Below are 25,959 nucleotides of genomic sequence, written 5' to 3'. Positions count from 1 at the left end.
ATAGCTTTCTTCACAAAAAAAGGCCACACCTAATGTATACACATCCTTAAAGGGATAGTTCACCCACAAAATCACTTTTTTTCTATCAATTAGTCACCCCATGGAGACTTGAATTCATTGATTTCTGTTTGTTTTTGTTGCATACCTAAGCCAATAATTTGAGGAGACTGTGTGTCTCCATAGGGAACAAAGCAGGCTCTTTGTGTCTCCATATGATCTGATATGATATAGTACTATATTGTCAGTTCACTTCACACTGAAATTTGTCTTGCGACACAGCAGCCATGTTTGCGAAACATAATATATACAAACATTTGACACAAGGGAGCAAAAACAAGACAGGTTTACAAATGGATAATATAGACAAGAGCAATGTCCACCGCTAAGCCTACCTATGGCCGAACTTCTGATTAAGCCTTAAAGTCGACTGATGGACAAAGGACCTTTTTAGTCTGATCTTATTGTATTCTGGAACACCGTATCTCCTTCCTGAAGGCAGCAACCTATATTCTCTATGCAACACATAGCTACTATTAGGCTAGGAATGCGACAAAAACAAAACAATATCCATGAATTCAAGTCTCCATGGAGTGAGTAATCGATAAATAAACAGTTAATTTTTGGGTGAACGATCCCTTTTAAATCAGCACCCTATCCACTGCACAATCGGCACAATTCGGACCCCACCAGCAGGTGATGCCAACCAACCTACCGGTAGGTGGCCTGTGCCTAGGAACGCCCCTGAGGGCTCCTTTGAAGCAGAGATCGAGAACCACTGCTTTAAGTGCATGGCCAGAGAAACATACTGTATACTTTATCCGTCTGGCCGATATGTCAGCCATTATCTGACTTCCTTGACGACATCAGTATCGGCTTACACCAGTATTACGCACCCATATGCAAGTATTTAATGGTGGTAATGCTTCAAGCCACCAGGCTCTTCCTCAGACCTTAAATATTTGCATAATGGGAGCATAATACTAGCCTGATTTCAGACTCAGCTCACGCTTTAGTCTGAAACTGTGCTCCATTCTGAGCGATTTACGGGGGACTTTTTTGCGAGCGTGCACGCGCGTGTCCGCGCGCGAGTGATCGCGACGCACGGTGATCGAGACGCACGGTGGACGCGACGCACCGTCGGGGAGTGTGTGTGTGATTGTGTGTGTGTCTCTGTCTGTGCCAGTGACTGCTTCCACACAGAACTGCGACCAGAAACTTGTAATCAACATTAAACAGCTTGGTGAAATCAGCAAGTATACCTGATTGCAGACCGGAGCACGGGGCGGAGTGAACGCGGCAAGGGGAGTGAACGCGGCAAGGGGAGTGAACGCGGCAAGGGGCGGAGTGAACGCGGCAAGGGGCGGAGTGAACGCTACCGTAAGTGAACGCGGCGGTGGGCGGAGGCGTTTGATAATTGTCCACGACATTGCAAGCGGCGCGAAGGCCAGCGGACCTTGGTCCTGCTCTTCGCCCCCGAGCGCCGCAGGCGCGAGTGGCGAGTTACGAAGCCGTGGTGAATGCAATCGTTATATTTATGCCCAGGCCGTAAGGCCTGGGCAAGCCCACGATAAACATCAGCATTGATGGCTGAATGGATAGCGTCGCCGACTTGAGTGCCAGAGATCACTAGTTCGAATCTCACCGTCGCCCCACTGCACACGTCACCGAAGCCCACGATAACCGCCGCGTTCACTCCGCCCCTTGCCGCGGTCACTCCGCCCCGTGCCGCGGCCTGCAATCAGGTAAGGCTCGAAATCAGTGCGCTCGTGCGTGTGTGTGTGTGTGCCTTCCTCTGTGTGTGTGAACTTCGTTTGAATCGTTTCAACTGCTGCGCGGATTGGATATTCGTTAGACCCACCCCACCCCCACCCCGCGCGCTCATTGGACAGCCGAAAATAAAAACCGATTCATGTACTAAGCTCCAGACCAGAGAAAGAGTCCACTCTGAGAGTGGGCGGGGTCTCTGGTCTGGAAGCAGGCTAGCATAATACTGCAGATTTTCTTCTTTTCTTTGACCTTTTCAACTTTTTCATTCACCAGCCCCCAGCCCAGTAGGTCTTGGATGTGATCGTCTTACAGCTTGTTCTCACCATGTAGAATCATGCCGAAAAACATTGCGGGAGAAAAACACCAATGAATCACTTTTCAACATAAACTATGCTCAAGCAGCAATAATGAGAACAATAAAACTGCCTGTCTCTGCATTACACATTCAACGCCAAGCTGTTAGACAGGAGCTGAATTAACTACAGTAACTGTGCCAGTTGGCGCATGTTAAAAATAAATCTAATTCACCACAAGAACACATGCAGTGCTTCATGACATCCAAGTGTGTAAAGATAGAAGTGGTTTCCATTATAACTCTTTGGAGAAAAAAAACTAAATCTCAAACAAAACTTCTCTCCTTAAAAATAGATCCAATTCTCCATGCAAACACTCAGTCCTTGTGAATGACACCAAAGTGTATAAAGACAGTTTCTTTTGTAACAATGGTGGAAGTACATGTACTCAAGTATACTTTACCTAAATACACTTTTGAGATTTTATTTACTTTACCGGGGTACTTCCAATATTAAATACTTTTACTACAACTTTTATATTTAGAATTTCATACTTTTCTGCATTGCGGTATTGATACTTTTACTTAAAGTTATACTATGTAACTTTTTTTATAAAACATATCTTAAAATTGTCCTAACTATTAAATCGCTAAAGCCTTTTCTTTATATGTTTTCTACTTAGCCGTGACAGGGGCGGGATTTCGCGGCAAAATGACGTCATCTGCATCATCCGTATACGTTGTGTATACGTTGGCCAATCACATTGCGGATCATACACACGTGATACACTACCGGCCAATCACAGTGCATCTTGCGTCTCTTCGGGAAATAGCTTGCTTCAACAGCTTTGTTTACGCTGGTCTAGAAGTCTAGCCTGTAACCTCTATGCCTGTAACTCCCCAAAGCCGGTCCGCAGAGGGACACGAGATGCGTGGAGAGGCGGGCGAGGCGGACGCGGGGGTCTGGTAAGAGCGTTATCTGGTTTGTTTGTTTTGCTCTGGACAGCCCAGCCATTGATAATTCAATATTATTGTTGGCTATACCCAGAATGACTGGCCAGCTGGACAGATTTATGAAGAGAGTTGATAGGAAATGCCAATGGAGGGGACGGTCTGAGGATGACGTAGTGAGAGTTGTGATTCATTGTCAAGCAAAAAGGAAGACAGACTTGTTTGTTGTGACTTAATATTTGTAATTTAGAAGCTTTCTTTGTTGTTGTATGCTTAAACCACATATAATAATACACAAATGTTATGACAGTTATGATTACTCATAGAGTACACATACTAATGTTAGCTCATATTCATTGTGCATTTTTCTTTTCTTTTGTGAAAGGAGCAATCGAGATTATTTGAAATGTTGGATATCTTCAGTTCTAAACATCCATTTCAGCGATTCCCAACCTGTGGCCCGGGGCGCACGCACGCACGCACACACACACACACACACGCGTGCGTGCGTGCGTGCGTGCGTGCGTGCGTGTGTTTTTCATTATGATACGACTAAATAGGACTTATAGGCCTATGCTCAAGTTAGTTCCATCCATTGATCAAAGCTGGAACACAATAGATAGATTGATCATTGAAATGAACATGCTCTGAAAATGCAAGTGCAGCCAGGCCATCTGACAGTATATGACTGTGTGTAAAATCTGTAGGCTGCAGTCCCCCCCATATTTTTATGTAGTGTACAGCCATGATACAGCATGTGATTACCAATTGTACATGGTCACCCTGTCTCTTTCATACACACATTCATTGTCACCCGCTACATCTTTCTCAAATAGCTGCTCTGTAACAAATAAGCTGAATAACTAGAGTATATAGGAGGAGATAGAGAGACAGACAGACAGACAGACAGACAGACAGACAGACAGACAGACAGACAGACAGACAGACAGACAGACAGCGCACACACACACACACACACACACACACACACACACACACACACACACACACACACACACACACACACACACACACACACACACACACACACACACACACACACACACAATTTGTTTGTCATTTCTATCTGTGTGACTGCAGGCCAGCGTCACTCAGAGTCACATAGGCTCCCACGCTCTGGGATGTCTGCTGCTGCTGAATCAAACCAGAGAGCTTGATTAAGCAGCCTCAAACCTCCCAAAAGCATAATGCATTGTCTGTATAGTGAATCTAGGGAAAATCTGTAGTGTTTTGCGCCGGTCTTCAAGCATAATCCCAGGACAGACAGACAGACAGACAGACAGACAGACAGACAGACAGACAGACAGACAGACAGACAGAAGAGTGATTCTTTTATGGATATTGGGAAGTGGTGAAGTTGTCCTGACTGTGCAGTTTCACATTGTCAAAGAAGGACACACCCCATTGGCTCTTACTAAGGGACCTAGGGAAATTTATGGAGGGGGGTCACTGGAGGAAAATAGGGGAGGGTCATGTCTTTTTAGTTTTAGTTTGAGGGAGGGTCATCAAATTTTACTTTGAGTCCAAGGGAGGGTCATCCAATTTTTATTTTTAAAATGAGCCCGGATTTTATATGCATATTTTCTTTACAGCTTTCCTGAATAATAGTACAACAATAGTCATTGACACCCCTCCGTTGCTTATCTTGGTTTTTCCCAACAGCTGGGCTATTGAGCCTTTCCCATTGTTCCTTCTATGTGTCAATCATTTAGCTTGGCCTATCCAGCCAGTAGGCGTGTGCAGTTTCTGGCCAATCACTGACGCTCTTCCTGGCAGCGACAATACTTTTAGTCAGAGGGAAAAGTTCAGAACACAACAAACATGGCGTCTTACAACATCAAGAGAACAAATGTGCATACTAAAAGTTACTTGGATCACAATTTAAGAGCTTCGCTGCAGACCCTCTCTGCTGAGGAGAGTCTTGTCAGACTCGAAACTAAATTAGAGAAGAGCACGGACAACAAGAAGATCAGAGGGGTTAGGCAAGTCCTACTGGAATTGCGTGTGTGTGGCTGTTTTGATTTTGATTTTGGCTTCGAGGTTTTTTCGTCTTTTTTTCTTTCTCCACCACAACGGGAATCTTTTAGGGATAGTCTCATTGATGAAACATATGGCATCCCTGTTTTAATATATAGGGTTAAGTTCGGCCGGCAGTGGATCATCTTAAAGGATGGCAGTGTTCCAATGGAAAGCATTTTTCTTCACTTTCACATTTGCGTATAAAATTTCCCAGACAGATAGATGAAGCGGTGAGTTTACAGATTAAACATTCATAGCCTTCTCCTAAGTCCTGTAACATCATATGATATAGAAGTGGTAGCTTAAGTTCTAGAGTTCACTTTTATTCACTAAAATGTTATCTGTGAAGATAGCTCAGTGCATTAGTCGCTGTGTTAACGATCCATTCGTCCCGTGGGGCAGCCGGTTCGAGTCTCATAGGGGGAGGTGAATTTGCTTTATTCATGTTCTCGTATATAGTGCTATTATTACTGCAGTTGCGTTTATGAATAAGTTTATGTTTTTAGGGATCATTTTACTCATGTATAAAATGTTATGTTTTAGGGGAGGGCCATCTTCTTTTCTTTTTTTGGTTGGGGAGGGCCACTGATTTTTTCCCACATACAGAGGGAGGGTCATAGCATTTTATATCAGGGCATATACATTTCCTCCAGTGACCCCCCTCCATAAATTTCGTTCTGTCCCTAAGCCAGACTTTACTAAGCCAGACCGAAACCACAACAGATATTTTAGACTGGACAAGATGATCAAGAGATAAATAAAGAGATAAATAGGAGAGGAGATAGAAGCAGATAGTTGCATATCGGAGCGGTGGGCCAGGCATGAACACATTTCAGTTTTTAAAGGGAACAATGTGCCTTAGATTTCACTGCCTAGGACCCATCTGTGAGCTGTAGCAGGCAGATGTGACTTATAAGGCACATCTGCTACAGCAGAGGAGGTGGTCACAGATGCGAATAGATATTTGCCAAGTTCTCCTTTCTAAAGTTGATTGCGTTTATCCAAGCCATCTCAAAGAGCACCTGCTTCTGGTTCTGCATGTGGACCCACACATGCAGTGCTCCTATCCTTTGTGTATAACAATAACTACCTGAAAATCACTCTAACATAATTGTGTGGGTGTCGAGAGACACCAAGAGACAAGGAGAGCGAGATGGAGAGAAAAAACAACAACTCTGAAATGATAGCCTACATCTGCTCTCTTCTCCTCTCCCCCGTCCATCTGTATGCATGCATGTCATCACCAACTTGATAGGGCCATCGGTGGTGATTGCACCATTCATTGCACCCACACACATTCATTCACACACAATAACAATAAAATGGTCTGTTTGTTAATTGAGTACCTGAGACAAATAACAGTCCATATTTATATACCAAGGTGGAGGGGCCTTAATTATTTTATAAATTAGCTATTGAGAAATAGCAGATATACAAGCTCACAGCACGGCACTGAGTGCCACTCTACAAGCTTGTAGATCTGCTATTTTTGAAAAGTCGTGAAAATGTGTGCAAATCTTTGAATATGTGTATTTTTTAAGCGAACATTTGTAACTCAAATTTTGCTTGGGGGGGGGGGGGGGGGTCCCTGGAACTAAATATTTTGCGATGGGGGTCCGTGGCCAAATACATATCATTTTGGGGGTCCTTCACATGAAAACGTTTTGAGCACCACTGACAGAAAAAAACATAGGTTTTTCAATTGATTTGAAACATTCAAAGACTTGCACAAATGTTCAGATCTACAAGCTCGCAGCGCAGCACTCGGTGCCGCGCTGTGAGCTTGTATATCTGCTATTTTTCAATAGTTAAAGTACCCAGGGCCCAGAATTTGGTGCGACACCCATGATTAGTAGGCAGGTTTGAGGTTTGTTTCTCTATGCGGGAGTCGGACTCGGGTAGATGGAACATCTGCAATATCCCGGAAGCTATTTGGCATTCTGAACACATACCACATAGCTCACTGATATGCCTCATCTCCATTATATCTCCCCGCCTCCCCCTCTCCAGTGGTGTAAAGTAACTATGTACATTTACTTAAGCACTGTACTTGAAGTATTTGTACTTTCCTGAGTATTCCAATACTTTTGTACTTTTACTCAAGCACATTTTGAATTCCGGACTTTTACTTGCAACGGAGTAGTTCTACATTGCAGCATTGACACTTTTACTTAAGTAACAGATGTGAGTACTTTCCCCACCACTGCACAGATACGCCTCATCTCCATTATATCTCTCAATAAAAGTTGTGGTGTCCCGGCCTCCCCCTCTCTGCCTGTCTCACACGCTTTCCCTTCAGGGGAAGAGATGCACAGCAGAGTGGGCCAGTGGGGCAGGATGCAGCCAAACTTGCCCCACCTGGCTGTTGATATGGAAGCAGTCTATTATGCATCTAGTGGGAGAAATATCTAACAAAAATAGGCTAATTGTTCACTTCTGGCAGAAAGCCTGACAATTTGCACCTAGAGGTATTTGTGTGCGCTGAATTAAAGAATTGACGGATCCAAGCACTTTCCCCATGGGAACTGGTCGTAAAATGAGAATTAAAGATTGCTCTAATTCACTTACTATACAGGGAAAAAAGTCTTCAAGTAGCATGTGAGGGTTCTATCTAGGTTTTTTTTTCATGATTCTGAATCCATTGCAAGCATTTGTTTTGCACGAAAAACATTCCTTGGGCTAAAAATGGACCCTACAAAACTGTGAAAAGTGATGACTCATCACTAAACCATTCTAAACCATAGTTTTGTGAGGTCCATTTCTAGCCCAAGGAATGTTTTTCGTGCAAAAGCAAATGCTTGCAATGGATTTAGAATCATGAAAAACCCCTAGTTAAGACCCCTCACATGCTACTTAAAGAAGATATTTGGGGGGGGGGGTCTTTTTTCCCTGTATAGTAAGTGAAATAGAGCCATCTTTAATTCTCATTTTATGACCTGATCCCATGGGAAAAGTGCTTGGATCCGTCAATTTTTGAATTCAGCGCACAAAAATACCTCTAGGTGCAAATTTTCACGCTTTCTGCTGGAAGTGAACACCTTTTTCACATTATTTCTCCCACTAATCTGTCTAAAAGTGACTTCTGACTCTCTCTTCTCCTCTGAGTTGCTGGTCCCAGTTCTCAGGGATGATGCATTTAGTTTTACACTACATGCATGCATCCACGCACATGTACAGGTGGGGCTGCATCCATGTACAGGATACACATGCAGGTGGAACGATTCATGTACCTCCTGATTCGATCTCGGGCCAATTCGATTTATATTGTGACTCTTAATTATGTTGCGATTCGATATTACGATTTATTGTGATTTATGGAGTTGAGATACAGTATGTGTCACGGTCACAGACTTTTGTCATTGTTTGTCTAGGTCTTGTAGGTTCCCTCGTCTAGTCGTCATGGTTCTATGTCGTCTACCCAGCTGTATTTCATGTCAGTCCTCATGTGTAGGCCTATATCAGTCTTGTTCCCCAGTCAGTCTTTGTTGAGTCATTGTCTAGTGTCAACTGGCTGTCTGTGATTTCATGTACCCGTTTCCTGTATTAAACCCTACAATGGGTTTTGCACTCCACTTTGCCTGGCTGTCTGCATTTGGGTCCTCACCCCACCACCAGATCCTGACAATATGAGTGAATCGTTTTATGCATCAATTCATTTGAGTTCATTGTGGACTCTGCACTGCCACAGAGAAGCATCCCTGAGGCATCAGGGTGGTTTACTCACCCAAGTAATATCCTTTCCACATGGTTTATTTACTGCTTCTGGACAGAGGACAACGAGCATGTTTTGACCTGTTGGTCCTCCTCAGTGTTGTGACAAGATAACAGGAAGTGAGGTATACTGTAAATAGGATGTGTTACAATCAAATGCAGTTGAAAACATGTGACAACTCATATTTGCAACTCATACTTTAGGGTACCAAGAAATGGCACGAGGGACCCCCACAAAAAGACCACCCCAAAAATCGCAGAAGTGCCCTTTCGTGAGGTTTGAGCACCTGCCCACTCAGTGCTCTCTGCACGGCCCTGTAAGATAATTCCATAAATATAAATAGAAGGATAAGAAGAAATATAAGAGAAGGAGGCCATAAATGGAAACATGACACAATTGAAATGCCCCTATATGGACATATTAGCTGTATCAATGCTTTTGTTCTAGAGCTGTTTAATAAAATGTCATTACGCCAATTACCACTCATTTATTGCGTATGACAAATTTGACAAGTTATATAAATGGGTCCACTTTGCGTATGACGAGTATGACGAGTCATAAATATGCTGTAATTGCTATACAAATATAAAAGTATGATCGCCGATCCGCCATGTTTTTTTCGCTATAGAGTCAGGAGAGTCCGTGTGAAGCGGAAACGGAAGTCCCAGACCGGATCAGGGGGGCGGGGCAACCAATCCTCTGTATCCTGTCTCCGAGCGCATTCACTTCTATGTTACGCAATAACCACGTGGCTTGCATTCTGTTTCGCTAGGGAAAATGGAGGGTTGTTGTTTTTTCTCGCTTACCATGAGTGGATACTAGAGCGAACGCGATCGGTGAACCATCACGCACACGCCCACGTTAAAGGTAGGCAAAATCCTGGTGGTGTGGAACATTAGAAGGGTTTTAAAATAGCAGTAAATGAGTTACACCATTATGGCTGACTAGATATATTAGCCGGGGAGCCACAGGCCTAAAAGCTCAAAGAAAAGGGTTGAACCCAGCGGTGTGATATGGATTTTAGAAGTGGTACCCCTCTAAATTCATGACGTCACGTGCACATCATGTACGCGCGCGCGTGCACGCATGCCTGCCGCGCGGTGCTAGTTGAAATACTGTATTCAACATCACAACATTTTTTATGTAGCCTAACTATAAATCTTATTATTTAGTTACATTGTTAATTAGTTTCAATTAATGTGTTTCAATTAATGTATTTTTTTTATATCAAATATAAAATAACTTTACATATAACATAGACTTTACAATCATAGACACTTTCGGAACTCTCCCTCCGCTATGCATGCAGCTCTGACAAACCAACACACTGCTTCGTTTTTCTTCCACTCTTGTGAAGAAAACAGATGAGATGTTCACAAAAGGATGTCTGCAAAGAATGCAAGGCGAACATGCTGCTGGCCGTGTACAAGTGTAAACGAGGATGTAGGTGAGAACTGCCTACCCGAGTATTGTTATGCAAAGCAGCTAGCCAGGTAGGGGGACTGAAGTGTTCGTGCTGACCGCGGCGACGTGCGTGCACGCGCGGGTCGTGTGTGCGTGCATGTGGGGCGTGCGTACGTGCAGCTTGAAAAAAAGAAGTGTGGACTCGCCGAGCCCAGCCGAGCCCACGGCATCTCACCCCTGGTTGAACCTGTGACGTCATGACAAACTTTTAATTTTTGTTTTTTCTATTAATTTGGTCATTAAGGTAAACAGAATGAGAGGCCTGCTCTGCTGGAAACATTGCAAAATAATTAATAGAAAAAACTAAAATAAAAAGTATGTCATTTCATCACAGGTCCTCAAATTTTGGGCCCGTGGCTCCCTGACTATATGGCTTCTACTGGCTCATCAGGACAGGATGAGGCAAATGGAATAGGGATGCTAAGGTTCAAGTGGTGTTCATTATGGTCTTGGGATGGGGTTTTCACCTTCAACATTACATTATCGATCCACTTCTCTATTTCCTCTCCCTCCATATCCAGGAGATAAACTGTTCCAAAATCCAATAAGATCAGACTACAGAAGTCCTTTAGTGCATCAGTCGATTTCAAGGCTAGATTTAAAACCTGGCCAAGGGCCAGTAGAACAATGAAGATCACTGCTCTTGTCTTCATTTTTTAACGTACTGAATGCATTTCATTCGTTATTTTTTTAATGTGAACTGTATTGTGTGTTAATGTCACCGTGCTACAATAATGGTTTGAGGAAAATCATAGTTTTGCCAAAATCAGCTCTTCATGACACTGGCCACCTCTCGTAAACTTGCCTATATCCTTATTGAAAAGGATCACGCTGTTCCCGGCACCCCAGTACAGTGTATAATGGCCTATCTCAATAGTGTGACCTATTAAGCCAATTTAAAGGAATAGTTCACCCCCAAAATAACATTTGTTCTATTCAAATGCATTTGGGTCCCCATCATGAATCAATGGGGGTACATTTATTGTAATCAAATATTTATCTTAGGAATGCGACAATAAACTAAAACATATCATTGAACTCAAGTCTCCATGGCGTGAGTAATCAATAGGAAAAAAAGTCATTTTGGGGGTGAACATTAAGACAATGTAACTTTGGCAACAAAAACAAAACAAAACTAAGTCTGGAAAAAGTCACTTACTCCGTAATGAAGTCAGGTTTATGCTGTTTCAAGTCTTCAGGCTTTACTGCTATTTTCCTGAAAATGTTTTTGAGAATGGAGCGTATTTTTGCAGAAACCCGCAAATGGCAAGAAACCACTCCATTCCAGTGAAAAGCAGAATCCACCCTCATAGGTAGATTTAAACTTCGAAGTCAGAGAAGGTAATAAAAATGGCAAGAATAGCTAATCTACAAGCTCAATGTTCTGCCAAACCACTGGAAATCTTATGTCTTGCCAATGGCAGGACGTGTGAAGTTTTTAAATGGCACATCTGTAAGTCAAAACGCAAAGTAATTTAATACTCTTATTTACATAACTGACAGATAGTGTTATTTGTATGTGTGAGTTGCAGTCTTTTCTTTTTGAAAATGAAATGAAAATAAAAGCCTGGGTACCGAGGCTAGTTGCAGTCATTATTGCCAGATGACACATGGGGCTACGGTCACATGACAAATAATAATGAAAGTAAACCGATTCTGAAGTAATATTGTATGATTAGTATATTCTCTGACAGACATGTCAGAGCTCTGCACTGCAGGCAGACAGACAGTTCCCAAACAGCTGTCCATTCAGCTCATAGTGGGGTCAGTCCAGGCAGAGAATACTGGGGGAATACTAAGGGAAATTGAGAGATAGACTGACAGACATATTATGGACACAAATTGTCGGCGGCACAGTAGTCTATCGTCCACTTTTGTATCTGTTGTTGTTGCATAGGATATGCAACCCTCTTTTGTGAAGCAATGGTTAACGGCTACTTCTGCTACTGATGCTACAAATCAAGTGACTGAGACTAATAACAACTGCAAGAAATGTGCAATTTATTGCACAATTCAATTTACACTACGTGAAGCTTGGCGTCAGTCAGGCAGGGTGAACCGAGGTGAGAATAATAAACAAAAACACAAACTACCACGGTCATAAAGCAAGTTACCATTCTAATCCCTGCTGGATATATAGCGCGACACAAATCAAGTGACTGAGACATGCAAGACATGTGCAATGAATTGCTACACACAGTGACAAATTATTTACAAGAAGCTTGACGCCAGGGTGAACCATGGCCAAAATAATAATTAAATCTGCTTCTGTGATAAACACACTACCTAACCCTTCTATAAATATGAAAATGAAGTCACTAAACCTAATTCCCTAAACTAAACAATAAGGGTCTTGGGGCCGTGTCCACAAAAAGCTTTATTTATTTATTTTTAATACATTTCTTTTTTGCTATTTTTTCTACTCAAGTACAGATACCGGTACTCAAAACAAGGACATACTCGGCCCGGACAGCTAGGGTAGCCGTCCGGGCACCTGACACGGGTATGAACTCCGCTCCTGACGACCTTTGCTGCGTGTCACTCCCCATCTCCCGTTTCCTGGCAAACTACTGTATCCCATCTAATATTTTCCCCTAATAAAGTTTTTATTTTATTTTAAAGGCCTAGGATAAGTCAACAAAGACCTGTCACAACTTCACAAGCCTTAAAAATGTATACGTTAGCAGATCTACACGCTCACAATGCATCACAATGTGATGTGTTGTGAACGTGTAGATCTGTTATTGTTGCTATTTTTGAAGAAGAAAATTACACACACACACACACACACACACACACACACACACACACACACACACACACACACACACACACACACACACACACACACACACACACACACACACACACACACACACACACACACACACACACACACACACACACGGGCAGAGTTGCCGACTTAGAACACAGGGTTCCCGAAGGGTTCCCATTTCGATCCCAGGCTCCCCCAGTGTCGAAGAGTCCTTGAGAAAGACTCTGAACCCCTAGTGCCTTGCATGGTTTCCTCTGCCATTGGTGTATGAGTGTGTGGGTGAATGTAATGCATCTCTGTAAAGCGCCTTGGATAAAGGCGCTATATAAATGCACCATATCTATCCATACATACATGCTTCATACACACATACATATAATGCTGATAATAATAATGTCATTCCCAAACTATTATGTATTGCACTTTTCAATTGAATGACCTCAACTCTTCAGGACAGGGTGAGTGCACACGGCTGTCTTCAACTGTCATTCAGTGACACAAAGTCAATACTGACATTCAAGTTCTAATATGCTATATCACAGATATAAAACTACCCTTGGTGGCACCAAACCAAACAGCCATTGAATCTTGTGGCCAAAATTCTTGAAACTTCATGTTTAGAAAAGGCATGTTTCACTTCTGGAAAAATTCGCTTAAGTTTATAAAGGTAATTTTGTAGCATCCCAAGTGGCTGAGAAAGGATTCCTATTATTGATGTAATGTGTGTTTTTTAGTCTCTCCCTCTTCAGGTTCAGGTTCAGGTTTATTAGTCAAATGCATATCCATACAGGTATAGACATACAATGAAATGCTTGTGCCAAGAGCACTCTCAGCCTTATTACACACAAAAAAACAAGACAACAACAGGTCACCCAGGACAACCCAAAAACAACAAAACAACCATACAGTGTAACAGTGTACAGTTTAAAAACTGCGTATATTGTACATGACTACCTACGTCTCGCTTCCATCTCTTCGTTAAGCATCCTGATTGCTTGAGCATAAAAACTATTACTGAAACGGGTGGTGTGAGATTTGATGCTCTGGTAGCGTTTTTTGGATGGGAGGAGATAGAACAGGGAATGGGCGGGGTGACAGCTGTCCTTTAAGATGTTCTCTGTCTTTTTCTTACAGCGTGTGTTATAGATTGTGTGTAGCTGTGGTAATTCTGTGCCAATGATTTTGGCAGCTCTCTTCACAATTCTCTGTAACTGTGTACTGTCTTGAACAGTCACGTTACCAAACCACACTGTGATGCATCCTGTCAAAACACTTTCTATGGTACAGCGATAGAAATTAACAAGAGCCTTGGTGCTCAGGCCAAATCTCCTGAGGCGCCTCAGAAAGTACAATCGCTGCTGCGCTTTCATAAGGATACCTTCGCTGTTTTGAGACCATGTGAGTGAGTTTGTTATGTGAACACCCAGGAATTTGAAACTGTCCACTATGTCTACAGGTGAACCATTTATGGTTAAGGGACTGTGATTGACTTTAGACTTCCTAAAGTCAACGATGATCTCTTTTGTTTTACTAACATTTAGAGAGAGATTGTTATTCTGGCACCATAGGGTTAGCTCTTCAATTTCCCTCCTATAGGCCCTCTCATCATCGTTGGATATTAGTCCTATAACCGTGGTGTCATCTGCAAATTTGAGAATAGAATTATTGCCACACCTGGCAACACAATCATAGGTGAACAGACTATACAACAAGGGACTGAGGCAGCAGCCCTGGGGCGCTCCAGTCCTGGTCAATATCTTAGATGAATGCTTGTTCCCTATTCGTACAGATTGTGGCCTGCCTGTCAAAAAGTCAAACAGCCAGTTGCAGATACTACTGCCAAGACCAAGACCCCTGACTTTCAACACAAGCTTAGATGGTACAATCGTGTTAAAGGCAGAGCTATAATCTATGAAGAGTAGTCTGACATAAGAGTTCCTGTTCTCCAGATGTTTCAAGGCAATGTGAGCAGGAATCCCCCGGTCCTTACAATATTTATGAAGCTACTGTCATGATATGAGACAAGAGTTGGACCCAAGTGCAGAACTGCGCAGGCAGGAGCTCAAGTTGATCAATGATGATTTATTAACAAACTCACAATACAAGGTGGCATTAAAACAGGACAGCAAGACAGGAACACACCATGACAACATAGTAAGGTAAAGTTAGCCGAGTGTTAGACCAATCTGGGAACCAGTGTTGTAGTGCTAAATTTGGAAGTGTAGTGGGCACGCACTGACGCGTGCACGCCCATCGCGTGACGTTTTAAAACGGGTCTGCGCGGCGGCAGAAATAGCCTTGATATAGACCAGTGGTTCTCATTCTCAACCAATAATTTGATGACCAGATTGATAAAATAAGAATTATGATACATAATTCATGATTTGTGTATGAGGCTCATATAATATATATTATGAACTGAACTTACAGTATAGAGACCACATTTTGGTCGGATACTGTAGGTTCAGGCTAAATAGATTACAGGTCATAGTAGCTTTGGTTGCCCTGGCTACGAAATCATGATATACTGTATGTCACTAGTGGAAAATTACCAACTACGTGTCCCTTTCTTCCTGTTACTTCCTTGTTATGATCTGGGAACAAATGAATGAGTCCCACGATTCTTACTGTCATAAACTGTACTCTTTATATACTGTTCTCCTCCATCTTGGAGGAGAGAGAGATTTAGAAAGCTGCCACTAGGATGGTATGCTCACTGTCTGTCTTCCTTGTCTGTCTCTCTTAAAATACAGCAATCTAAGATATACGTCCTTTGGTCTCTGTCTCTTATTTTGGTTATGGATTTATATATATCCATACTTATTTAACTTAATTAATTTATTTAACAATAATGGTCCTTCGAAGCCGCATACAGTTTGTCAACATTGGCCGACTGAGGGACGGAGTGTTCAGGCTGTTTAGCCATGGTTCACTCTCTCCCCCGGTGGAACAATGTTGCAACACGTATGAAAAAGTACCAGCCAGGAAAATCTCTACATTGCTGTATTTTCAGACAAAGGTTTTTATTGGACAACAGTGTTATCTGAGTTTTGGATTAATGTGGAACCTGCGTGGACATCCGGGAGCAGCGGACCGTGTTGGACCATCGGACACAAGAGGTTGGATACTCCCCCGGTCCCTGTCTGCGCCTCGATCTCTGCGCCTGTCAAATTCCTAAGTTATTAAGATAAGTACATATTTACTTAGTCCCCGTAACGTGTCGTGTCTTTGAATTTTGAATTAACGATGTTAATGTAATGATAATTGAGATGATTTTGAATTATGTGTTCTCCCTCCGTCGGAGGAGTTGGAAAGCTCCTAATAATGTTTTGGTTTGACACGCGTCGTAAATTAACCCTTATCTGCTATAGATATAGAATGGTCGTAAAACTCTTTGTTTCATCTTACAAAGTTTAAGGGTGGTACGTAACTCCCTAATCTATTTTTATCTATTTCTTTGGTTTCTCTCCCTCTCTTTGCCATGAGGAAGCAGAGACAAATATTTTCAGACTTTTAACTTTTTCGGTACAGTCGTTGTCTTTTGTCTGGACCCACAAGTGAATTTGCAGCTCATCCTGTTGAATGGTCATTATATGTTGGGCTTATAACCTAGGGCGTGAGCTTATAGCCAGTCTGATTAAAACCGTGCTCCTTAGTCAGTTTGTGGTTATAGCTTGTTTGTCTGGACCATATGAATGGTCAGTATGTGTCAGTTATGTTCACTGTACCGATAATACTGTGTTTATTTAGGTCTCCCACTTTCATGGCTTGGCCCGGCCATTAGAAAGTGAGAAACAACATTTTATCTTTGACTATGTTACTGACCAGTTCTGTTTTCTGTAATGAATAATATTTTTAAGAAGCTTTAAAAGTTCTTTTAGAAATTAAAGTTAAGATTTAAGACTAAGAATAACTAACTCAAATTATGATGTCTAAATTAATTTAAACTATTGTAACATTAAGATTTTAGAGCCTTCCATATGACTATGGTAGTGTTTACAGTATTGATAATTCCTGTTTACTCTATCTGTCCCTCACTCCCTTGCTGCAGTCGCGATGCAGGTGGGGGAGTCAGGAATGTTGTAATGTTACGTTTTAAAACCTACCAGAGGCTTCTGGCTGTGTCTGAGTATAAATTGTCATTTATTTGATGACTTCTCTGTGAGAATGAGTTTACTGTAGCCTACTGTATGTGTGTGCGAGCAGAAGTGTGCGTGTGGGTGCTGCTTCAGTAACCCCCCCCCCCCCCCCCTCTCTGACTCCCATCTCTGTGAGCATGAGTGTGTGTGCGCGTGCGTGCGTGCGTGCGTGCACGTGTGTGTGTGTGTGTCACTCCCTCTCCCCCACTCTTGTGTGAGTGTGTGTGACTGTGGGCCAAGGCCACATTATTTTTGTGTGATATCTGTTGTTTTGGGAACACGAGAGTGTTTTGACCTCCTCTCTTAGTTTTCAACAACATTCTGATTGTTTACTGTCTAAAGTATTTTGTTTAATTGTTTTCACAAGAGATATTTCACACGGTTAATGCACGGCGGCATAACAGAACCGTTTTAGGCTTAATATAATAGTTTTAATATTGGCATTATACATGTCTTTACCTAACCAGCCCTCCAATAAGAAGACATGTTTATTTACTCACGTTTAGCAGCTGATGAGAATGCACCATGTTGCCGTTGTACAGACAGTGCTGGTGGTGTCTGCATGTTTGACTGGAATAATACTCGGTAGATAATCCAAGGTAACAAAAATTCACAACATACTAACCTGTTGGCGTGTTGTCAATGATTTTGTGAGCAAACAGGCCAAATAGCAGGGCACAAAGGCCATAAAATAAAATAAAATAAAACATACATTTTATAGATATTATCACTAAAATTCCTGCCCTGGTTCCCTGTGTTCCACAGTTTCTGTCAGTCAGTGTCTCACTAAATCCCCCAGGTGAATCTCATCAGGTGATTATTCTCCTGCAATCTCATGACGTCACACAGTCAGCTCACAGACTGCTTGGGATGCCAATTAACTACTACTAATCTGCATGATTAAATACAGTTATGGGCCAAAACGATGTATTAGATTCTAATAATAGGCCTACATCTAACAATTAGAAGAACGTAATGCATGCTATTAAAATTAGATAAAGTTGGGTCGGGAGGTTGCAGTAACTAAATGGCAAAATGGTAAATGATGTATTTATATAGGGCTTTGGATAAACGCCTTGGGGAGTGAAGTGGTCCTGACTCACAGTCCTGTTTCACATTGTCAAAGGATGTTGGCTTTTAGACTGAAACCACAAGAAATATTTTAGACAGGACAAGATGATGACAAAGATACATTGGAGAGGAGATAGAAGCAGATGGACTCAAACAAAGAAAGTGGGTAGAGATAAGGAGAGGTGGATCTAAAAAAGCCTAGTGTTATGATCAAAGTGCGCACGCACGCACGCACGCACGCACGCACGCACGCACGCACGCACGCACGCACGCACACTTCCATGAAGGCTGTTTTCTTTTCCCCTTTTTCCAATCTAACCTATGGTAACCTCTAAATACCACAGTGACCCACTATCTTTGAGAACAGTGAGAAAGCAATGCATTTAGTTGACATTGAGCAATTTGCATATAGTTATGAGTTATTCCCTCAGGAAAAGTCTGCATAATTATGGACGGCATGAAAGACCCCTGGGTGGGAGTGGAATTGAATTGGTGTTGACGGTGGGAGAGCCCAAGGACTGTGAGTCTGTACACATTGAATTGGGACTGGGAGTGGGTCCAAGACAGAGACAAATTTTACTAAATAAAATGGGAAACAAAACAATAAACACCAGAAAGACTCCCTAATCGGGAGATAAGCGACCGTCAGGTCACATGTATACAGCGCTTTGCGGGATTTTAGGGCAAAATCCGTAGGAGCAGTGTCCAAAAATGTGTTGGTGGCGCTAAATGGGACAGATCCATGTTAATGCCAGGACTCTAGACATACTGTGTACCGCTTTGTATGTGAGAAATGAGGGGTGGGGGTGGTGGTTTGGCAGCCAAGGAGTGTGTGTGCAAAGTTTGGCATGGATAGGGGCAACGGTGGCGGAGATATGAGTAGGGGAAAAGTGTGACGTGACAGACAGACAGAATGACAGACAGCTGGTGGAGGTTTTGATAGTAACTGCGACCTGACGATCGCAACAAAAATAAATGAATGCAACTACAAAGTGCAACAAAGTATAAAGTAAAACCTTACTACAGAAATGACAAACAACACATTACAACGAAAGTATACAACAAATGAAAAACAACTCATTCAGGGAGATCATGAGAGTATATTCAACAGAGAACCACAAGCCAGTACAATACATTTTGATCAACAAGAATAGCAATTGGTCATCTTGCGCAAACTGTACCAATGCGCCAAAGCATTTGCAATTTTTTCCAAAGAATGAAAAATAGCTCTTATGATGTGACTATGATGATTGAGGTTGTTTTGAGAAATTATATTCTGATCTGAGAAAGCAGGTCTGAGAATTGTAACCAATGGAAAGAATGATGATTAGTTTTTTCTCCGGGGATGCATGCTAATTAATTATGTACTTGTTTGTATTTCTTCAATACATATTTAGCTGCCACAATGATGAGTCCCGACCAGTCTGGCCAGTCTACTGCAACTTGTACCTGCTTGACCTGCAGCCCCTGCTGTCAGCGTTGGACAGCAACCAAGGCCAAGCTGTCCAGTGGAGGGAGGAGGTTCTGGCTCTCCTCTCTCAGCTCAACCAGCTCTCTTAAAATCTCGTAAAAATAGTACGAATTGACGTTTTTACTTTCGTACATAGAATACTAAAAAGGCCAATTATTCGTACAATTCATACGAAAACGTCCCCCAGTCAAATCTACGGCAGGAGGCACGTTCCGAGGCGAGCCGAAGAAGCACGGAAAAACCCGAGCGGCGCCATCTTGGTTTGAGCCGCTGCTTATAATAAAAATATAAATAATAATAATGGAATTGCATTTTTATAGCGCTTTTCCAAGTGCCTTATAGGGCTTTTCCAAGTGCTCAAAGCACTTTATTATTGTGCTGTAATAGATGTTGACAGAATGTCTTTACACAACCTGATTCACGCTGATATCGCTTTTGTTGTTGTTGTTTTTTTATTATATATATTTAACAAGGAAGTCCCGCCTACTGCAGTGCATCCGGTTTACTCCCGTTGCACTTCCTTTCACTTTCACCCATAGAGTATGCTTACACCACCGTCCCACTTGCAAAAGACGTGCTGTTTCCGTGATCCGCTCTAGACCGGATGGTCTAGAGCACACACACACACACACACACACAGACTGGCTGGAGGCTCGCGACACGGATTATGTTTTCTTTCTTCAATTGAAAAGTCCATTCAGGTAAGATAATAAATACGTTACATCATATGCACCACCACCACCACTAATGTTAGAATGTGTAGGTACTGTAGCAAAGGGTGTATGCCTGTCTGGTTTGTTGAGAGGGACATATATTCATAACTCTAAAGTAAGCTAAACAAGCTAAGCTAAGCTAGGCTAATTTAGGCTAATTTAGACAAGGCGGTCTGGGGTCTTATACGTTTTCAGGCCAGGGACCCCCTAGCTTATAGAGAGAGGTGAAGCAGGGACCCCTTACCTGAGAGAGAGGGACCCTTAGCTGAGAGATTAAGCAGGCTGCTTTGTCTCTCTCTCTCAGCTAAGGGGTTTGAAGATTGATTGAAGACTTTATTAGAAGTTTGCATAGGAAAAGGTACAGTTTCATGACGGTACAGTTCACTGGTACAAGGTCTACTAAAAAGAGATCCATGAAAAGACTAAGCTTATTTCCACTGGAAACCATTGAAGTATCTCATATAACATTGAATGACAGACAAATAGAACACAGTACTATGCAGTAGATATGTAAAGAAAAATAAAAAAAATAAAACAGTAAGTCTAAACAAACAGTATATACAAAGAAGGGGCAGGGTAGGGTTGGGCTAGGTTAGTTTTTTTTACCAGTTGCGAACGGCTGCTGCCTGTAAGTGCTGAAGCAGGGACCCCTTAGCTGAGAGAGGGATGAAGCAAGCAGGGACCCCCTTAGCATGCTTTGAATGCTTTGTTGTCAGTATTAAAGTGATTGGTAAAGCCACTGTTCTTTACTTCAACAGGGGGTCCGGAGGTCCCTAGAGTTACTACAGGGGGGTCTTCCAAATCTTTGAGTGATAGACACTTTTGTTTATTAACCACTTGAACCCTAGCGTCCATATTCTGAGAACTCTAGTCAAAAATATCAGATCTCCTATTTATTATCTCCTAGAGCTTTGGGGAAAGAGCAGACTAAGTACAGAGTGAATGGTCAAGTTTATTAATATTGACAGTTCAAGTGGTTAAATATCTGAAAACACAAATTGACATGAAAATACACTGATGGTTGTGCTGTCAAACAATGAAACTATATGGAATCTATGAACAGGTTGTGGAGGTCCCTGCTTCAATCTCTCTCAACTAAGGGGTCCTTGGCCTGAAAACGTTGATTAATCGGTCAATTATTTAAGCAATTAATCAGATTGTGGCATTTGTTTAGGTATTACCTCATACATTCTGATTAAAGAATAGCTACACATTTGTCAGGCTAAAGGGTAACAGTATTCTTTTCAATTAGGTCATTTAAAAATAAATATTCAAGTCATATTTTTAGCAGGGTTCCCACGGTCATGAAATTACTGGAAATATTTTGAAATATTTTGAAAAATATTGCCTGGAAGGTCCTGGAGAAATAACTATGCGTTCTTTGGTTATTGATTTTGTACCTCTGAAATGACAAATTAAACCTGGGCCAAAAAAACTTCAAATATTAGAGGCAGAATTGTGAAAATAGCCGATCTACATGCTCTCAACATGCGAGGCGTTGTGAGCATGTAGATCTGCTATTTTCACAATAGAACAGTGTTATACAAAATTGCTCAACTCTTAGTGCTCGTCACAGTGCTGGGGTCCCCAGTAAAAATATGATTATTTGGGGGGTCACGGCCTGAAAAGGTTGAGAACCACTGGCATACACTACCTGTCTTTGGGCATTGCGCATAGGAGTAAGCAACATGTTATTGAGCTGAATTATTGTTATATAGTCCTGGATATTGGGTTAAATATTGGAAAAGTAATTGGAAAAGATTTGTGGGAACCCTGAGTAATACGTGTGTGTGTGTGTGTGTGTGTGTGTGTGTGTGTGTGTGTGTGTGTGTGTGTGTGTGTGTGTGTGTGTGTGTGTGTGTGTGTGTGTGTGTGTGTGTGTGTGTGTGTGTGTGTGTGTGTGTGTGTGTGTGTGTGTGTCTATTACTACCAGCGGGGCATCCTGGCCAAGGTGGAAGGGCAGCGACTGGCCTACCAGTTCAAAGAAATTCCCAAGAACATCCGCTTCATCGACGAGGAAGACTGGAGGTGGAGATGGAGGCGGACGGCGGGCAGTCGGACCTCCAACACCTCCACCAGCAGCAGGAAGCCACGGCCCCCCAGCCCCAGCAGACCAGCTACGTCACCGTCGTCCCAGCCAACCCCACCAGCATCAGGTAGGCCTGTCACAATTATTACCAGGGTTCCCACGGTCATGAAATTCCTGGAAATACTTTGAAATTAGAAACATATTTTTCCAGTACTGGAAAAGTTTTGGAATTGATCAAGGGTCCTGGAAGGTCCTGGAAAAAATATCTATGCATTGTCTTTGGTTATTGATTTTGTTAATACCTCTGAAATGACAAATTAAACATGCCAATTTGTCAAATATTAGAGGCAGAAATTGTGAAAATAGCCGATCTTGCGAGGCGTTGTGAGCATGTAGATCAGCTATTTTCACAATAGAACCGTTTTATACAAAATTCCTCAACTCTTAGTGCTCGTCAGGGTGCCGGGTTCCCAGTTAAAACATGATTATTTCGGGGGTCACGGCCTGAAAAGGTTGAGAACCACTGGCATACACTACCTGTCTTTGGGCATTGCGCATAGGATGCAGCGACCTGTTATTGAGCTGAATTATTGCTATATAGTCCTGGAAATTGGGTTAAATATTCTGGAAAAGTTTTGGAAATGAATTGATAAAAAGGTGTGGGAACCCTGTTCTAGTTCTTTAGCACAGTATTAATAGAAATTCCAGCGATTATTTGCCGATTCAATTACGATTATTAAACTAGTAAGACGCCTCAGGGCGACAATTCTTGGCCATCTGGCCAGTGATGTATATCGGACCAGTTACCCATATACTATGGAGATCCATGTACTGTATATAGTACATCCCTTGTATGCCCATACATGGAGATCCCTGTCTGAACCAGCCGCACATATATGGGCTGTCTTCCTCCACATATGGGCAATTCCATTCTGTTAGATATGGGCTTAATCAGGGATCTCCATATATGGGCATAAAAGATTCTGGGGAATACCCATATATGGACTTTTACATAGGTGATGTCACCGGATGTATCAAGGGAACCAACCCATATGTAAAATGTGTACACACACGTCTACACGGAGACAAGCTGTGACATTTCTCATGGTAAACTGCGACCTTCAGTCGCAATGAGTTGGGGCACTCCAAATTTACACAAACTCTGTTTTTCTCCACAGATGAAGGTCAACGTTGCGGCTGTCTGACTGAAGCCTTGTGGATTGCCACGTCTGATCTCCGCAGCATGGACCTTTCTACAGCAGGAGCAGCATTATCACTGCCTGTCCCCCGTTTAGACACCTAACATGTGCTATTCACCACATTGGAACACTTGTGGACTGAACTCTTTACATTCGGATTTGGTGGAAAGATTTGTGGACTGCCTGAGGACAATGAAACAAAATGGACGTCCACACAAGCTGCTCACCACCTTCTACCGGAATGGAGAGCACTCAGCAGCCTCGGTGTCTTTTTTCGCCTTGATGGATTGGTGTCAGGCATAATCGCCTATAACATTTTCGCCAGGTCTTTTCGCGTGGCACTTTCGCCGTGGAGGAGAGCCTTTTCACCAGGCTTGTCTGGTCGATTCAGCACAGTTGAAGAGCCATTTCGCCTACCCTCATGCAGTCTCTCAGAATATCCATGTTTGCCTCACCTGTCTGCTGTCGGTGACCATTACACTATCCTATGCACTCCATAGAAATCAAATTAATACAGATTAGAGCTATTGGAATCAGGTGCCGCTCTGGATGCATTTATTTTAACAAGCGCATGTCATCTCTGGTCGAATCCCCGCACCAATTGACAAATATTAGAGGCAGAAATTGTGAAAATAGCTGATCTACATGCTCACCCCAGTTTAAAATATGCACTGCACCTGCATAGGGCCATAACCATATGGCTAATTAATTCTTTGGACGCACCTGACCTGATTCCAATAACTATATGTATTGATGTGATTACTATGGAGTGTATTATGTGCATAGTCGTGTAATGGTCACAGTCACTATAATATTTAAGGGATGCCAGGACAGACTGACAGCATAATTGAGCATAGAGATACAGATTAGAGCTTTGGAATCAGTGTCCAAATAATTAATTAATTGATACGTGCACTGCTGCGCAAGGTCATGAGTCATGATTTCCTCCTGATATACATCAAACATTTGATTTGGAAGAGAGCCTACTACTGCTGCTTTATGGTGAAGAAGGTTTGTGAAATATATAGGATATGCAGCAAAATTGTTCTGGTGGGAGGCGTGCAGATCCCCCGCAAGCATAAACTTTCTGTCTGGTTCTGGTGCGCTCTCCTCTGCTCTGTGCCAGAGAGAGAGAGAGAGAGAGAGAGAGCGGCACCTGATTCCAATAGCTCTAATCTGTATCAATTTGATTTCTATGGAGTGCATATGATAGTGTAATGGTCACCCCAGCAGACAGGTGAGGCAAACATGGACATTCTGAGGGACTGCATGAGGGTAGGCGAAATGGCTCTTCAACTGTGGTGAATCGACCAGACAGGCTGTTACGCTGTTGTTGCATCAAGGGCAGACGTTGTTTTGAAAATGGTGCATTATCTTGTGGATGAATACATGGAAAATATATGGAAAGATACAATATCACGATATATTTCCAATCTGTATCACAATACACAATCTCATCACGATTCTTTCTCATGTTGGTTTTTATGTTTATCTTTCAAGTTACTCAACAGTCAACCACCTACAAGATAACAAAAAATAAAAGGAAAAAGGACGTTCCAGGGACGTTTGAGAACTACTGATTTAGACAAAATTGCAAATTCTCTATTAACAATTCAACAGGCTCCCTCATTGTATCACAATATACTGTATACAATATCTCTGAAGAGGCGTATCAACAATATTTATCACCATATCGCCCACCCCTACTGTTAAAGCCAAATTGACATTATTGTGTTTATTTATATTTGATTGAAATGCATGGCCTGGCCTTGTCAATTGTCTTTGTAAGCTTCAGGTGGTTGTTATGGCAATCAAATTGTTCCTGTCATCTGTCAATCACTGTTGGTTTTCGACCGTGTTTATCGTGTTATGCTGTGCAGGTGCTTTTGTTTTAAGATCTTTTGCATATTACTGTTTTTTGAATCAATAAATGGATTGTCATATCCAACTTAATATCTACTCTCTGTACTTATTAACCACACACTACATGCGTGTATGTTTTATTGGTAAGCCGTGAGTCAGATGATAAACCTTTGTGCTGTATACAGTAAGTCTGCATTACAGTAACGGTATTAGTGTGCTATTACATAGTAATAATGCAGTGATACAACTAAGCAGTTAACATAAGCGCTGTAGAGCAAGGGTCTTCCACAGGGGATCCGGGACCCCTAGGGGGTCTTCAGAATTACTACAAGGGATCCTCCAAATCTTTGAGTAATAGAAACATTTCTTTCTTCTTTTTTATATGAACCACTGTTATGCTGAGAACTTTAGCCAAAAATAGCAGATCTACAAACTCACAACGTCTCGTGCTGCGAGGCCGTGTGAGCTTGTA

At 42.2% G+C, this 25,959-nt stretch overlaps 1 protein-coding gene across 1 annotated transcript; it reads left to right on the top strand.

Annotated features, from left to right (window-relative positions):
• Nucleotides 1-17,058: 17,058 nt before the first annotated feature.
• Nucleotides 17,059-25,498, top strand: LOC308304812 (uncharacterized protein; the record flags this gene model as incomplete). The annotated part of the gene is made up of 4 exons (XM_080749441.1): nt 17,059-17,064; nt 20,283-20,384; nt 22,330-22,552; nt 23,604-25,498. 4 exons carry the CDS (start codon nt 17,059-17,061, stop codon nt 23,726-23,728), a joined length of 456 nt encoding a protein of 151 aa, XP_080605567.1. The 3' UTR covers nt 23,729-25,498.
• Between the last annotated feature and the right edge of the window lie 461 nt (nt 25,499-25,959).

Source organism: Nannobrachium achirus, assembly GCF_963921795.1.
Source record: "Nannobrachium achirus genome assembly, chromosome: 19".
Taxonomy (NCBI): domain Eukaryota; kingdom Metazoa; phylum Chordata; class Actinopteri; order Myctophiformes; family Myctophidae; genus Nannobrachium; species Nannobrachium achirus.
The sequence above is the reverse complement of the archived record's forward strand: the minus strand, read 5'-3'. Positions and strand labels throughout refer to the sequence as shown.